Source organism: Rhipicephalus sanguineus, chromosome 5, assembly GCF_013339695.2.
Source record: "Rhipicephalus sanguineus isolate Rsan-2018 chromosome 5, BIME_Rsan_1.4, whole genome shotgun sequence".
Classification (NCBI taxonomy): Eukaryota; Metazoa; Arthropoda; class Arachnida; order Ixodida; family Ixodidae; genus Rhipicephalus; species Rhipicephalus sanguineus.
Genome location: NC_051180.1, coordinates 169,928,417 through 169,942,706, shown reverse-complemented (window position 1 = coordinate 169,942,706; position 14,290 = coordinate 169,928,417). Strand labels below are relative to the sequence as shown.

Sequence of the window (14,290 nt, the reverse complement as noted above, 5' to 3'; positions counted from 1 at the left end):
TCCATCGACGAAAAGTACGTCGCGTTGTGAAGTCGATCCAGGGTGTCGTCTATTCGTGGGAGGGGGTACACGTCCTTCTTCGTGATTTTGTTCAGGCGCCGATAATCAACGCAGAAGCGCAGTGTCCCGTCCTTCTTCTTCACTAACACCACGGGTGACGCCCACGGACCCTTGGACGGTTGGATGATGTTGTCGCGTAGCATCTCGTCGACTTGTTTCTTTATCGCGTCGCGCTCTCGAGTAGAAACTCTGTAGGGGCTCTGACGGAGTGGTCGAGAATTTTCTTCTGTTATAATGCGGTGCTTCGCGAGGGGCGTTTGTCGGACCCGCGACGACGACGAGAAACAGTCCTTGTATTGCAAGAGCAGGGTTTTGAGCTGGTCTTGCTTGGCCTTCGAAAGGATCGGGTTGACGTCAAAATCCGGTTCGGGACCTCTATTCGTCGAAGCAGGTTCGGCAGCATCGAAGAGGGCGAAAGCATCGCTGGCGGCTACACATTCGTCGATGTAGGCAACCGTCGTACCAAAGTTGAGGTGCCTATATTCGTGGCTGAAGTTTGTCAGCACTACTTTTGCTTTACCGTCACGCAGCTCAGCTATACCTCGTGCGACGCATATTTGACGGTTCAGGAGTAGGTGCTGATCACCCTCGATGACGCCTTCAAGGTTAGCAGGTTTTTCGGTGCCGACGGAAATAATGAAGCTGGAGCGCGGCGGAATGGTCACCTGCTCTTCTATCAGATTCAATGCATGGTTGCCTGGCATCGCGTGGGGCGGGAGCGCTTTGTCCGAGTTCAGTGTTATCGACTCAGACCTCAGGTCGATGACGGCGCCGTGGTCAATTAGGAAGTCCATTCCAAGTATCACGTCCCTGGAGCAGTTTTGTAGGATTACAAAGCTCGCAGGATAAGTCCGGTTATTGATGGTGACTCTCGCCGTGCAGACACCAATCGGCGTTATCAGGTGGCCTCCAGCTGTCCGGATTTCGGGTCCACTCCAAGCGGTCTTTACTTTCTTCAGCTTGGTGGCGAACGGTCCACTAAAGACAGAATAGTCGGCTCCGGTGTCGACGAGGGCTGTGACGCTGTGGCCGTCGATAAGAACGTCGAGGTCGCTAGTTCATCGTCTCGCGTTGCAGTTAGGTCGTGGCGTGGGGTCACGGCTGCGTCGGTGTGTTCCGCTGCTTCCATTTTGCGTCGTCGGGTCTTCTTCAGTCTGCGAGATTTCGTCGTCAGGGGTCTGTCTGGTTCGCGTCGTGTTCTGAAGGTTTCGTCGCGGCGTCGTCGTCGGCGGCGGAGGATCTTCAGTAGTTCGTCGTACAGCAACCGCACCTCCATCGGTTGCTGCCCTTAGTTTTCCGGATACGGGCTAGGCAACCGGCCCCGGTTTGGGCCAGTGTACGGCCGGCGGTGCGGTGACATGTACCGGCCGGGCGACGGCGAGCGGGAAGGTCGTCGTTCTTGCCACTGTGTTCCGGTGAGGTAGTCGTCGATGTCGCTCGGCCGTTCGCCTGGCTGCGGGCGCGGCGCGTTGATAGCGAATCCCCGTAGTCCCATCTGTCGGTACTGGCAGCAGCGGTACGTGTGGCCGGCCTCTCCGCAGTGGTAGCAGAGCGGGCGGTTGTCGGGGGCACGCCAGACATCGGTCTTCCTCGGGGTGCTGCGCTGGCCGACAGGTGGTCGGTAGGGCGTCGGTGGAGGCGGCGGCGTCTGGCGACGGTACTGCGGCGGTGTGGCGTCTTGGCGGGGGCGTGGAGGAGGAGTATGACGGCGGGCTGCAGCAGCATAGCTAATAGCTTGCAGCTGCGGCTCTGCTAGCTGAAGCGCGCCGAGTGAATGCTGGATCTCCTGGCGCACGACGTCGGCGATGGACTCTACTTGAGGTTGCGACGGAGGTAGAATTTTTCGCAACTCCTCTTGCACGATTGCTCGAATCGTCTCACGCAGGTCGGCGGGTCCTAGGGCTTGAACGTCGGCGTAGCTTGTAGCCGAGAAGCTGCGGTTGTATTGCCGCGTTCGCATCTCAAGCGTTTTCTCGATCGTGGAAGCCTCCGATGCGAATTCAGCGACCGTCTTCGGCGGGTTCCTTATCAATCCAGCGAAGAGTTCCTGTTTGACACCCCGCATGAGGAACCTCACTTTCTTCTCTTCGGGCATACTTTGGTCGGCGTGTCGAAACAGACGATTCATCTCTTCCGTGTAGATGGCAATATTTTCATTGGGCAGCTGCACACGGGTCTCCAGCATAGCCGCGGCCCGTTCCTTGCGGACCACGCTCGTGAACGTGCTTAGGAACGTCGTCCGAAAGAGATCCCATGTTTGTAGGGCGGATTCTCGGTTCTCGAACCACGTCCTCGCGGCGTCTTCTAGGTAGAAGTATACGTGGCGCAGCTTGTCCTCGCAGTTCCAGTTATTAAATGTTGAGACCCTTTCGAAGGTCTCGAGCCAAGTCTCGGGGTCTTCACATGGCGAACCACGTCGGCGGCTCCCTGGGTGGCTGCATCACGATCGCCGTAGGGGGCACTGCGTCAGTCATCGTCTCGGCGGTCGATGTGACGATCTTTGGCTGCCTGGCGTTTTCGGGAAGGAGCCCGTACTCTGGTTGCAGTCCCTTCTGCCGGCGGCTGGTTCGAGGATCCGGGTTGTCCTTAGAGTCGTCTTCTTCGCGGCTTGGGCTTGGGTCAGCGCTCCGCGGTGGCGTCCGGATCATGAAGCAGCACCTCCACCAGATGTCACGTGGTCGCGACGTCGACGAAGACAGCAGTCGGCGTTTGCAGAATGAAACTGTTTATTTGGCCGAACTTGTGGCCGGGAAAATGAGAACTAGAACTACAGCAATACTCGCTGTACAATGATAGCGGCGAAAAGGGCGTCGTCCGTCGATCAACTGACAAGCGATCAAGCGCGTCGGCTTTTATACAGGCGCTATCGAACTTTCCAGCAATATCGCTGGTGGCGGCGTTATCTCTAGACAAAGCTGGAACATTCGCGTGCGGCGCGCAATCTTAACAAACCGATCTACAACAATCGCGACGCTTCTAGAGCACTACTTCGCGGACAGCGTCGAGCGTTGATAACCGTCCCTGCCGGTCAAACCCGAATACATCAAAACAAGACAAGAAGTGGGCGTGGCATTAGTGTCGTTGAGCCATGGCTCGGTAAGCAGCAAGCAACAAATACTATTGACATGAATCGAATAGTTATGAGAGTGCAAAACTATTAGCCACTGTACTTCAAGCCCTAATGTATAAAACTGCCTTTGTTTATTGGTGCTACAATGCGCTTCTATGAGAGAGCCGTACGATTAGGCTAAGCTCAGAGAAAAAATCAAGAATTCACTTAGAGAATTATTCAAAAAGAGTTTATTGAAAACATGACGCACTCGATCCCCGTATTTCCTCACCAGTTTGCGGGATCTGAAGAAACTTCCCTCACCGTTCATATAGGACTTCCGTGTATTCTCGCGAGATGCTTAGATTGATTTTCATCTTAAAGAAGGAGATGAGAACGATTTCGCCTTCCTTTTCATTGAAGAATTTTATTGAAGAAAAACGGCCTACACGATGTGCTCTCGAAATAGGTGTCAAGTTAATCCCAGTTTTCTGCAGGGAAATCGATCACGAGTTTGACTTCTTCAAATCCGTTATGCTGTAAAACAGAGCATTACATCACCTAGAAAGAGTTTCAGAGTCGTCCATTTAGTCTTGAACACCTGCAATACTATTGTCACTTTTTGCCTAGCACAGATGCTGGTTCTAATTTCTGTTCTAAAGCAAGGTAACACTTTGTTATTTTTTCTCAATCGTTTCTTTTCATGGCTATATGAATCTGCAGAACGTGCTCGACGTATTATTGACGTATTGCATTACTAGGTTTGATGCATAGGATAGCGCCAGCCTCAAGGTCTTGTTTTTTCTCGTGACCTTAGTGATGGCACCTGGCTAAGGCGCGACTAGCAAGATAAAAAAAATCGTTGCATTCTACAGCCAATCAATCAATCAATCAATCAATCAATCAATCAATCAATCAATCAATCAATCAATCAATCAATCAATCAATCAATCAATCAATCAATCAATCAGGTGCTGTACGGATGGCAGAGTAGGTGCTTTAAGACGATGTGGGACGAGAAGGAGAGGAGACGCGCGTCGCGAGTCTCTCTCGACGGGCCGTGGTTTGAGCGACGCAGCCCACCTCCCACCACGCACTCACGCAAAATTCGAATGCGTATGGACTACGTGACGCCCACATACGCATCACGTAGCATTCCTGTAGCGGTCTGCACAAGCACACGCCCGCAAGGCCGTTATGCGCGCAGCACTGGAACTCGCTAATATCTCAGTGTCGCACGCGACATCAAGGCATGCGCGAATATGTGCTCACCAATCTTGGTAGTCAGATATAGAAAGAAGTGAAGTTCCACAGTGCAGGGAACCTTAGTGCGTGCGTGTACAATGAGATGCTGATCTCAGGGTGCTGAGATCACCATCAACTCAGTAAGATAAAAACTTGGGCGAGTTGGTGTTGGTTCATGATAAACAGAAGGGCGCGATAAAGCAGTACACAAGGAAGAAGATGGACACGGGACGACATGGGACACGGGAATCGGCTAGAAGCGCGTCGTCCCGTGTCCATCTTCTTCCTTGTGTACTGTTTTATCGCGCCTTTCTGTTTATCATGCTCCATGAACTGTTTCTCATACTGTAGATCATCTGGGTAAATCACAACAATAATCACAGAAATGATTCCCCGCAGTAATCACAGTAGCGTGATACCCCCATGAACGAGAAAGAGCCCGTTTACTCTGCGCTGCTGTACTAACATTTTACTCTGCACCCGTCATTATCCGACTCCACTCCTTCATTCTTAACTGTTGACGTATTTATCAGTAAATCACCTTGCGAGGAAAAAGAACGAACATTTCAAGCCCATCTTTCGTCCTGGAGTAACCTTGTTCTGCGAAAAGTCATCTTAAGCTACGATTCACGGCTCTCGTTTTCTCAATTGCAGAATTCGCCGAGTCATAAATATGCCTGCTGATCCTTGATTTAACGTGCCAGTCCTTTCATAAAGATTTTCACATCATTTGGCCGTATCTGTTTCTGCGTTTCTCTTCCACAAAGGCACGAAGACCAGCGCGGGAGTCTACGTGGCCGTGGCCCTGGGTTCACTGCTCGTGCTCGTCGCGGCGGCATTTGCCATTCAGCAGGTGGTGCGTTACTCCCAATTCAGGCGGCGGAATGGAGGACTGTTTTCGTTCGAAAACAACGTGTACATTGATCCGCCCGTTTATGACACAAACGCTTCGCTTCGATGAGCTTCACCTTCACCACTCGTGTGCCGCGTGTCCACTCCATCTCAGGACAGCGCGTTCAAGAACCAGCGCTATGCACGGCATACAAACCCCATGGATCTCGGCGTCCAGCCTCTGGACTTCATCGTTGATGCAGCCATCTCAGTATGGACAGAATGCTTCGAAATTTTACCGCTAAGAAAATGTCAGCCCCGTTCGCACATGGCGAGGCTTCCAGAGCACTCAATGCCTAGATAATGGGGTAGTCGTTTCTCACTTACTTGGGCAATGGGAATGCATGTGGTGTATTATATTATGGCTTAATCGGCCGACCTTTGGAGAAAAGCACCGAGCTTCAACGAGAGGGAGTAAATGAGCGTGTCAGCTCATTGGAAATAGTATGAATTTGCTTGAAGAAAGAATGATCGGTAGGCGCTGGGTAAGTTTGCTTTTATTTTTGCAGAACCTGAGGTGAAGAAGTGGTTTGATTCTAGACCAGGTGAACTGTCATTACTGCTTCGAAACATAAATGAGAAGGGGGTATTGCGTAGCGTTACTGCTAACCCACAGTCTTTTTCATTTTTTGTGCGAACGTTGGCGCCTCATCAGAGAAACACCTTATAGGGCCTGCAATTAGTTTGTATGCCAGAGGGATAGCCTCAACTGGTTAATGTATAAGTTTTTCAGAAATGGGTGTTTTCCGTTGTGCTTATAATTATTCGGGACAAGGAGAGTACTTCAAAAACTAAGCTTCAGTGCTTTTTGGAGACTGATACACGTTCTGACCTTAAGATCGTTCATAGTTCACAAAACTTTCGTTCGCCCTTTGGTTTTGGAAGTGCATTGATTTTCCGAACGTCGAAGAGTTTCACTCTACGCAGTAAATTAATAACGTCAGTGCACAGACAAATAAGAAATTCTACCAGGAAAAGATTGTCCCTACCTCTGATTAGCGCTTATCAGACGCATGACAATGCTACAGCAGCAGAGAAGCTTAGACCTGCCAGCTGTGCACAGCCCTAAACCCCCCCCCCCCTGTTTATTCTATAAACTATTGGAATGTCGGTTCTTGAGTTAACCGAGGGTGTATTCCGGAAAACTGTGCTGGAGGTCAGGCCCTACTATGTAGCAGGTTATCCTCTAATGCTTCCTTACCCAGGTTATTGCTGAGTTGAAGCAGGCGTCAGTCAAATTTGAGCTTGATGTTTGCAACAGCAGTCATTCAAATATTATAACGTTTAGTTGAGAATGGAAAGCAAATATTATACATCATTGCCTTCTGTGGGTCAGGTAGGTTTAAAGTGAGAAGTAGGCACCGGGCAACCACGCCGCTTCAAAATTGCTCTGCGAATTTTTTTATCCTATGTACCATTGAAAACTTAAGAAAAAAACGTACTCGATAGGGAATGATGAAAGGAGCTGCCTTGGACTGCCTTCGAGCTAAATTGTCAAATTTGTTTAGGTTGTTATCACTTCAATGCAATTGTTTTTGTAATTCACGCCTATCCCTGGTAGACAAGAATTGTAACAAAATAAAACATTGCTGACCTTGGTGTCCTTTTCTCGCTTCCTCTTCTTCTCCTTACAAAAAAGAACTCCGCTGTTGTTTAGCACTTATGGTGCTTGAATGCTGTCCCGAAGGTCGCGGGTTCGAAACCCGGCCGTGGCAGCCGCATTTCAATGGAGGCTCAATGCAAGAGGCCCGTGCTTAGATTAGGTGCACGTTGAAGAAGGCTGGGTTGTCAAAATTCCCGGAGCTCTCCACTACGGCGTCTCTAATAATCGTATCCGAAATATTTTATATATTTTCTTCAAAAATTGTGTCTTGTGGATGCGAGAGAGACTCCATGATATTCATATAGAGGAGATGCATTGTGACTCGAAAACTTGAAAAATAAAAATCCAGCAGATCCCGCGCAATGTGGGAAACAATTTCATGCGAAGGAGTCAGAGATACAGCCTGTGCCGGTGTTTTTGCTTTCACACGAGCTTTAGGAAGTGAATCGAAGTCTTTGCGTGGACTGGGCAGTTGTGTGCATATCATGGGCTTAAAAAGTACGCAGAGTACACTGGCGTGTAAGGGGCAGCTAACGTCAGGACTCACGTTATGGCAGACGCAACAGTTTCGTCGCCACGAAGTGCACGCTACGGTGTGATGTGCATATCATAAGTAGCGGTCATAGGCGTATTCGCGCAGCGCTTTAATATATCTGGTGGACTCATCTGTGTAGTGCAATGTACTGATCTAACAGGGGATAGCCATCACTTCAAACATCATTGGAGTTCTCCTGACATAACGCTTGTATAGCGCCTTTTTTCGAAAAAGTTTTAAGCGCTGGTGTGGCTCTGTGGTAGGATATGACGGCCACACCGAATGCCGGAGTTCGATTCCAGCTCAAGCCGTGATATTTCTTTCTTACTACCACCGGGATATGTCACCCGTCCACAACACCCGCGATACCAGCACCGAATTTTCTGCGACGCCAGCTCCTTCACGCTGTTGCGTTAAGATTTCGAAAGTCTGGGTTGATATAAACTGCGAATCAGTTGTGGCTCGTGCCCGCACACCTGAGGCAACGAATGGTATGCGCGTATGTGCCATACGTGACTGGTGGAAAGATGTCATGACGTACGTGACGGGGAAGTCACGTTATTCATGTCATGACCTACGAATCGTGTTCGTCATACACTCACGCCTTCCTAGGGAGCTATCTTGTAGATGTTCTGTGATAGAACAAAACGAAACGTCCCGAGAGGACGAGAGGGAGCGAACATCGAGCCGCACCGGATTGTTTGACGCTCGTCTGATGGTTAGACGTGCGAATAGTAACCGGAAAAAGCAGTTCTTTCAATCATTTTGGCAAGAAAACGGGAACAGAACGGACAAGGTCGATCCAAATAGGTCGCGAAGATTCGTGCGAAAAATAGTTCAGAACCTACTGCCAGCAACATCCACGAGGGGTGTTGTGGGTGCCGTGACTGAAGCATGACTAGGTGTGGAGCGGACTAACACTAATAGCGAAAAACCCAGTTTTATTCAAGGGCGAAGCAATCTTTGTGTTTTAGATATCACATATTCATTTCCCTAAAGACAATATGTAGGTGCAATGTACAAAGAATTTAAAATAGCGTTTACCTATTACGCAAAATCTTTTTTTGGCTCCCTCTTAAGAGAGGCGCAAGCTATTACTATTCGAGACAGCGCGGTGCATGGAAATGCGCGCTCATAAAGTTTGTCTACGCCGACACACCCCTTCACGTGTTTATAATAATATCTGTGGTTTAACGTCCCAAAACCACGATCTGATTATGAGAGACGCCGTAGTGGAGGGCTCCGGAAATTTCGACCACCTGCGGTTCTTTAACGTGCAACTAAATTTAAGTACACGGGCCTCGAACATTTTCGCCCCCAGCTTCACGTGTTTTGGTGTTCCGCACTTGCATGTAATCTCTGATTATTGTGGTGAGAATTTAATTTTTGCTGTGCGCGGGCTTGTGAGGTGTGTTTATTATTGGTGACCGTGTTGAGTACAGTGTCCAACGGGCAGCGGGACGAAGCGGATAACACTTAACGCCGAGCACTTGCCTCGGTGTCCGCGAAAATCATGTGCTGTGCAAGGATGCAATAGCAACACACGTACGCCTCGCGACCCATGTCTTCTAGATAAGAAACCGGGGCAACGGTTCCGAGTACTATGCACAGTGGATTTTCATGAATCGGTATTCCTGCGGCTCAGTTTCCTTCGTGAACACGAAGCGCCTACTATTATTCCTCTTATATGTAAGCAGATCGCTAAGTTACCTATCGCGCTGCAATTTGCATGCCTGCATACCTTACACGTAACAGCAATTTATTGGTGCATAAGGTGAAACATAGTACACGAAGTGTCCGCGCACTTTTTGTACTTGTTACCACGCTTGGTGCTCATTGTGTACAGTGTAATGAAATTGCGGTATTGCCACCATTGAATAAAACCAAACTCTCATAATATTGGCGTGACTAGGCGTCATTTCTTCTCGTCAGAACTGAAGCACACAAGCAATGTGCACTTTAAGGAACATGCGTATGTGCGAAGCAGATAAACAACGCTGTCGCTTGCTGTAATCCATCTTCGAAGATGCCAAGAACGCCGAATAAAAGTTCCAAGATTAAGTTTCATAGTAAAACGAAGAACATCACTGTCCAGGCATGAGTAGATATTAGTTTAGGTGGCGTTGACTTGAAGCGGACTCGTCAAGGACTCCCCCGGCTCGCTAGCGCGAGTCAGCGCTGAGGTGCCTGCGAAAACTATTTTTAGATCAAATATCGCGCAAGTGCCAGCTAAACGATGTCACTTCTTTATCGAATTAGAGCGTACTAGAACATGGGAGTGCTGAACGAGCTTCGGAAAGTGCAGCCCAAACAGGGTTAATCCGCCTGTGGCACTGCGATCGGTAGCCTGCAATGTGTCGTCGGTTAAGAGTTGTGCGCCGCTCCACCAAAGTGGTGAAGTGGTAGAACACCCGCTTCTCACTGAAAAGACCCGGGTTCTAATCGCAGCTGCAGATGGTGAGTTCTCACTTTTAGTGTCATTGGTAAAGCTGTATTGGCATTCCTTTGTTTTTTAAAACTAGCATCACTTGCTGCGTATCGCTACAAAAAGTAACGTGAAATATGTGAAATGAAATAGAAGAATTTTAAGAGTGAGCGTAATTATTTGCAGCGCCACCGCACGCATTCAACAAAAACGTAAAGTATGGGCTCCGAGATTTTTGTGAATACGAGACTCGAAACGAGACTTCACATTTTACGTTACTTTTTGTCGCAATGCGTATCAACTGAAGCTAGTTTTAGGAAACAAAGGAAAATCTATACGGCTCTGACAAGTGACACTAAGAATAAAAACCCACCATCTACAGCTGCGACTCGAGCCCGGGCCTTTTGATTGGGAAGTGTGTATTTTACACCTGCACCACTTTGGCGGAGCAGCGCAATTTTTAAACGACGACATATTGCAGGCTACCGATCGAAGCGCCACAGCCGGCGTGACCCTGTTTGGGCTTCACTTTCTGTACATCGGTGCTGCGGCCGTTCCGAGCACTCCCCTGTCCTAGTACACTCTACCCAAATATTGCGTCACATCGGCTTTATTTCTTGTTTCGCCGGGAGTGTTCCCTGCTTACACAGATGGCGCTAACCCCCCTTAAGCAGCTGATGTGCCGCCATTTTCTGAGCGTATCGGCTTCTATGGAAGCTTCGCTATCAGTTACATTTACCTTGGAATGGACGCAGACACCGTTCTGTCCGACAGAACAGATCAGAACGGTCTCCTGACGACTTGGATTGGGTCGAAACGTAAGCGCTTGAGCCGGAGAATCGAATTAGCCTACTTTGTGTCTGGCTTACTCTAATCCCGTGCTGATAATTCGCGAAAATCGCAACCAGCCCGCCACCACTGAACGCCTCGTGAAATCGCGACACCACCTAGCGCCCAATGAAGACATTACACAAGTTATAGACGTCGCGCTCTTCAATTTCAAGGTCTGAAAACAATGCCAGCGAATATTGATGCTCAGCTATAATAATTCTATGGTTCTTCATGCGTTGAAAACATTTATGAATTCCTCAGCTCGCCTGTTCGCTGTTCGCTCCCTCTCGTCCTCTCGCGACGTTTGGTTCTGGTCTATCACAGGAAGTGTATAAAGTAGTTCCCCTATGCTAATCTTCGTATATACCGAGTAAAGGAGACGACTGCAAGAGCGCCGAGACGCAGGCGGCCACATAGATAGGTAAATAGATAGAAATTCTATTGATTCACGCAGAGGAATATCGAAAAAATGTCACAGTTTTGCCGCAAGAGCGAAGCAATGAAAACGATAGAAGCAAGTTGGAATGTCACACGACGAACGGCAAGCAGCTGAAAACTTGCTGCGCGCTGCTCAAGCACAAAGGACCCCCGAAAAGAACACACTCAGGACGAGCGCGAACAAACAGCTGGCACAGCTCGACACTTGCAGCGCGCTGCTCAAACACAAAAAAGGACGCATGAAAAGAACGCACAGATATACACAGGACGAGCGCGAACTCGCAACTGTCACAGTTGTTACTTCAACGAGCCCCTACTTTGGCTCTTCTAGCTAGCAGGTTACTCATTTCGCAAACGCCGCTTCTGCAGCGAGCGAAGTATCCTTCGCGTGGTCTACGGCACCAACACAAAATTCAGTGTGAAAGTACAAACTGTACAGACCTCCCCCCTCAAGAGATAAGCCTGCGAGCCCGGGCGACCACGCCCCGTATGTCAAAGTACAAGTTGTAGGCGCGCATCCCAACTCCGGCGAAACACTAGACAGTTTTAGAATTGGGAACCCAAGGAGTAGGGAACGGAATAATTTGGCGAGCCACCAAGGCGCATGCGCAGACCCAATCTAATTTCGGGCGCGTGCGCTCGCGTTGTCCCAAGGCCTAAAAATCGAAAGCTAGGGTGGATCGCAGGTTCAAATCCCCAGTCACGCGCGCCGTAAAATGATATATATATATATATATATATATATATATATATATATATATATATTATTGCGAGTCTTCGCGCCAGCAGATCTCGCGCCCATGCCCGAGCGCCGCTCTGTCTTGCTTACACTCGGCCACGCTGCCAAATTACATGGGGAGCTGCCGAAATGTTCGCGGGCGGACGACATTGCGGGCCTGCGACGACCGCGTTGGTCGCCGCAGGCCCACAGCTCCTGGACCCTGAAGCGCCATCGTTAGCGAAAACGTCTCTGCTGGGCGGTACTGGCTGTGCCTGAGGGGTCGATCTTTTGCACGCCACGGCATGTCTTGCTGATGTGCCGAAGACTCAGGTGGCTGAAATTGGCTGCCTCGTTGCGGCCGCAGGTCTCGGCCACGCTGCGACTCAACGTGATCTGGAGAAGGCGCAACTAGCGGGTACCAGGGAATGTTCGGCGCGGAGCGAAGGTGCCTCCGACGATCGTCCCATGGCAGTTCTGAAAGTGCTGTCGGAGGTCTTTTGCGCCGTGAGGTGGGTGTCTCTGAAATGTGAAGTTGGTGGAAGATGAGCTCAGCAACCACCGTGAGCGCATTTGCAGGAGATAGTCCGCTCCTGCCTCGATTGCCAACGCCGAAAACTTTCGACGCACGTTTCTCCAGTCAGTCTACAACCATTACCTTGTCTTTACCGTCCGTCTGGGCGCGTGGGCATCGATTTGTATGGACCACTTCCTCTGACGTCGGCTGGTAACCTCTGGGTCATCGTTGCTGTGGGCCATCTAATGCGATAAGCCGAAACCGCCGCCCTCCCAGCGGCTACAGCGCGCGATGTTGCCTCCTTCCTCTAGACCGATTCATGCTGCGTCACGGTCCACCCCAGGAGCTTCTTAGCGATCAAGGCCGTGTCTTCTTGTCGGAAGTCGTCGAAGCCATTCTCAAAGAGTGCCATGCTGTCCACCACAAAACTACTGCTTACCACCCGCAGACGAATGGCCCAACCGAACGCTTTAACCGCACGCTCGGCGACATGCTCTCAATGTACGTCGCCGCCGATCACACAATCTGGGATGCCATTCTGCCCTTCGTCACCTACGCCTATATTACCGCCCCTCAGGGCACTACTGGTTTTTCACCTTTCTTCCTATTGTACGGAAGGCACCCGTCGCACACCATCGACACGATACTTCCACAGAAGCCGGATCCATCTGAATGTGCGCCTATTTCTGACACAGCCAGGCTTGCTGAAGAGTGTCGCGAGCTTGCCAAGACCTTTACAACGCACGAACAAGAGCGGCAGAAGAGCATTCGCGGTGGCACCACCACTTCTGAGTGCACGTTCCTCCCTGGAGCGCTCGTATGGCTCTCGGCCCCTACCACTGCAACTGGCCTCTCTTCAAAACTAGAGCCGAAATACGAAGGCCCCCACCGGGTCGTCGAGCACCCATCCCCGGTCAACTACCTGATCGGACCCATCGAATCATCTTCCGACATGCGCCGTCGAGGACGCGACATAGTCAACGTGGAGCGTCTCAAGGCCTGCTATGACCCACCCATAGTGACTATAGTCGGTGACAGCCTAAGAATAAAAAGCTCCGCCCACGAGGCCGCATTGCTCATATTTTAACGCGATAGCGTTAGAGAGCTCGTGTCGCAGAAATTCCGTTGTCGGTGTCGGCACCGTTGGTTGTGAGCGAAAAATCGACCGTGAGCGAAAAATCGAGAAAGCAGCAAATAACATAAAGAATAACAATTTCGGTTTCATTGAGGATCGAACTCGGGCCGTTCGCGTGGCAAGCAGGTGTCCTACCACGAAGCCACGAGGTTACTTGCAGCTACTTCGAAAAAAAAAAACTCTACATAAATGCCATGTAGTGGAAGGAGTCTCCTTAACGCATTTTGTTCGACAGGTGTCACGACGAAAACGAGCCCATTCGGCGATTTGTAGGCGCATTTGGGAGACCATCACACTACGTCGAAAAAGGCCGGGATAGTGCAGCCATCGCCGCTAAAAACACACACGAACTTTCAAACAGCTCTAAAAATGGACAACTATGTCCATCTAGCGGAAAACATATCAACAAGCAAACAGCAAACGCTAGATAATGTGCTGCCATCTGTGAGGCATTGTGAGACTCTTCATGGCCTCCGAGATGGCGAACGCGCGGCGCGTATTTTAGAGGCCATGCGACTCTTGCTTTAGATCAAAAACCTGTGCCATTCGCGCGCGCGCGCGCGCGTGTGTGTGTGTGTGTGTGTGTGTGTGTGTGTGTGTGTGTGTGTGTGTGTGTGTGTGTAACAAAACACATTAATAAGTATGCACTTAGTGGTTGAAGTGCGCACTAGGGGCCGGATTTCGCTATTGCGTTCAACTCTTAAAGGTGAAGCTTAAGGGTCCCCCAATTTTTTGCATGCCTCCGCGCTACAAACGAAGTAGTTCCTAAACAATGGCAATAATTTTCACGCATATAAACCTTATTTTGCCATACTGCACTGATACTGAAATAAAGAAAGCAAA

General features: G+C 49.8%; 1 protein-coding gene across 1 annotated transcript in view; it reads left to right on the top strand.

The window, feature by feature from the left end:
• Positions 1 to 6,841, top strand: part of LOC119394428 (macrophage mannose receptor 1) — a 74,315-nt gene extending 67,474 nt beyond the window's left edge. The window contains exons 12-13 of the mRNA XM_049415780.1: positions 452 to 477; positions 5,130 to 6,841. Coding sequence (XP_049271737.1) covers positions 452 to 477; positions 5,130 to 5,315 — 212 coding nt within the window. The 3' untranslated portion in view covers positions 5,316 to 6,841. The remainder of the gene's footprint in view (positions 1 to 451; positions 478 to 5,129) is intronic.
• The last annotated feature ends 7,449 nt before the right edge of the window (positions 6,842 to 14,290 follow it).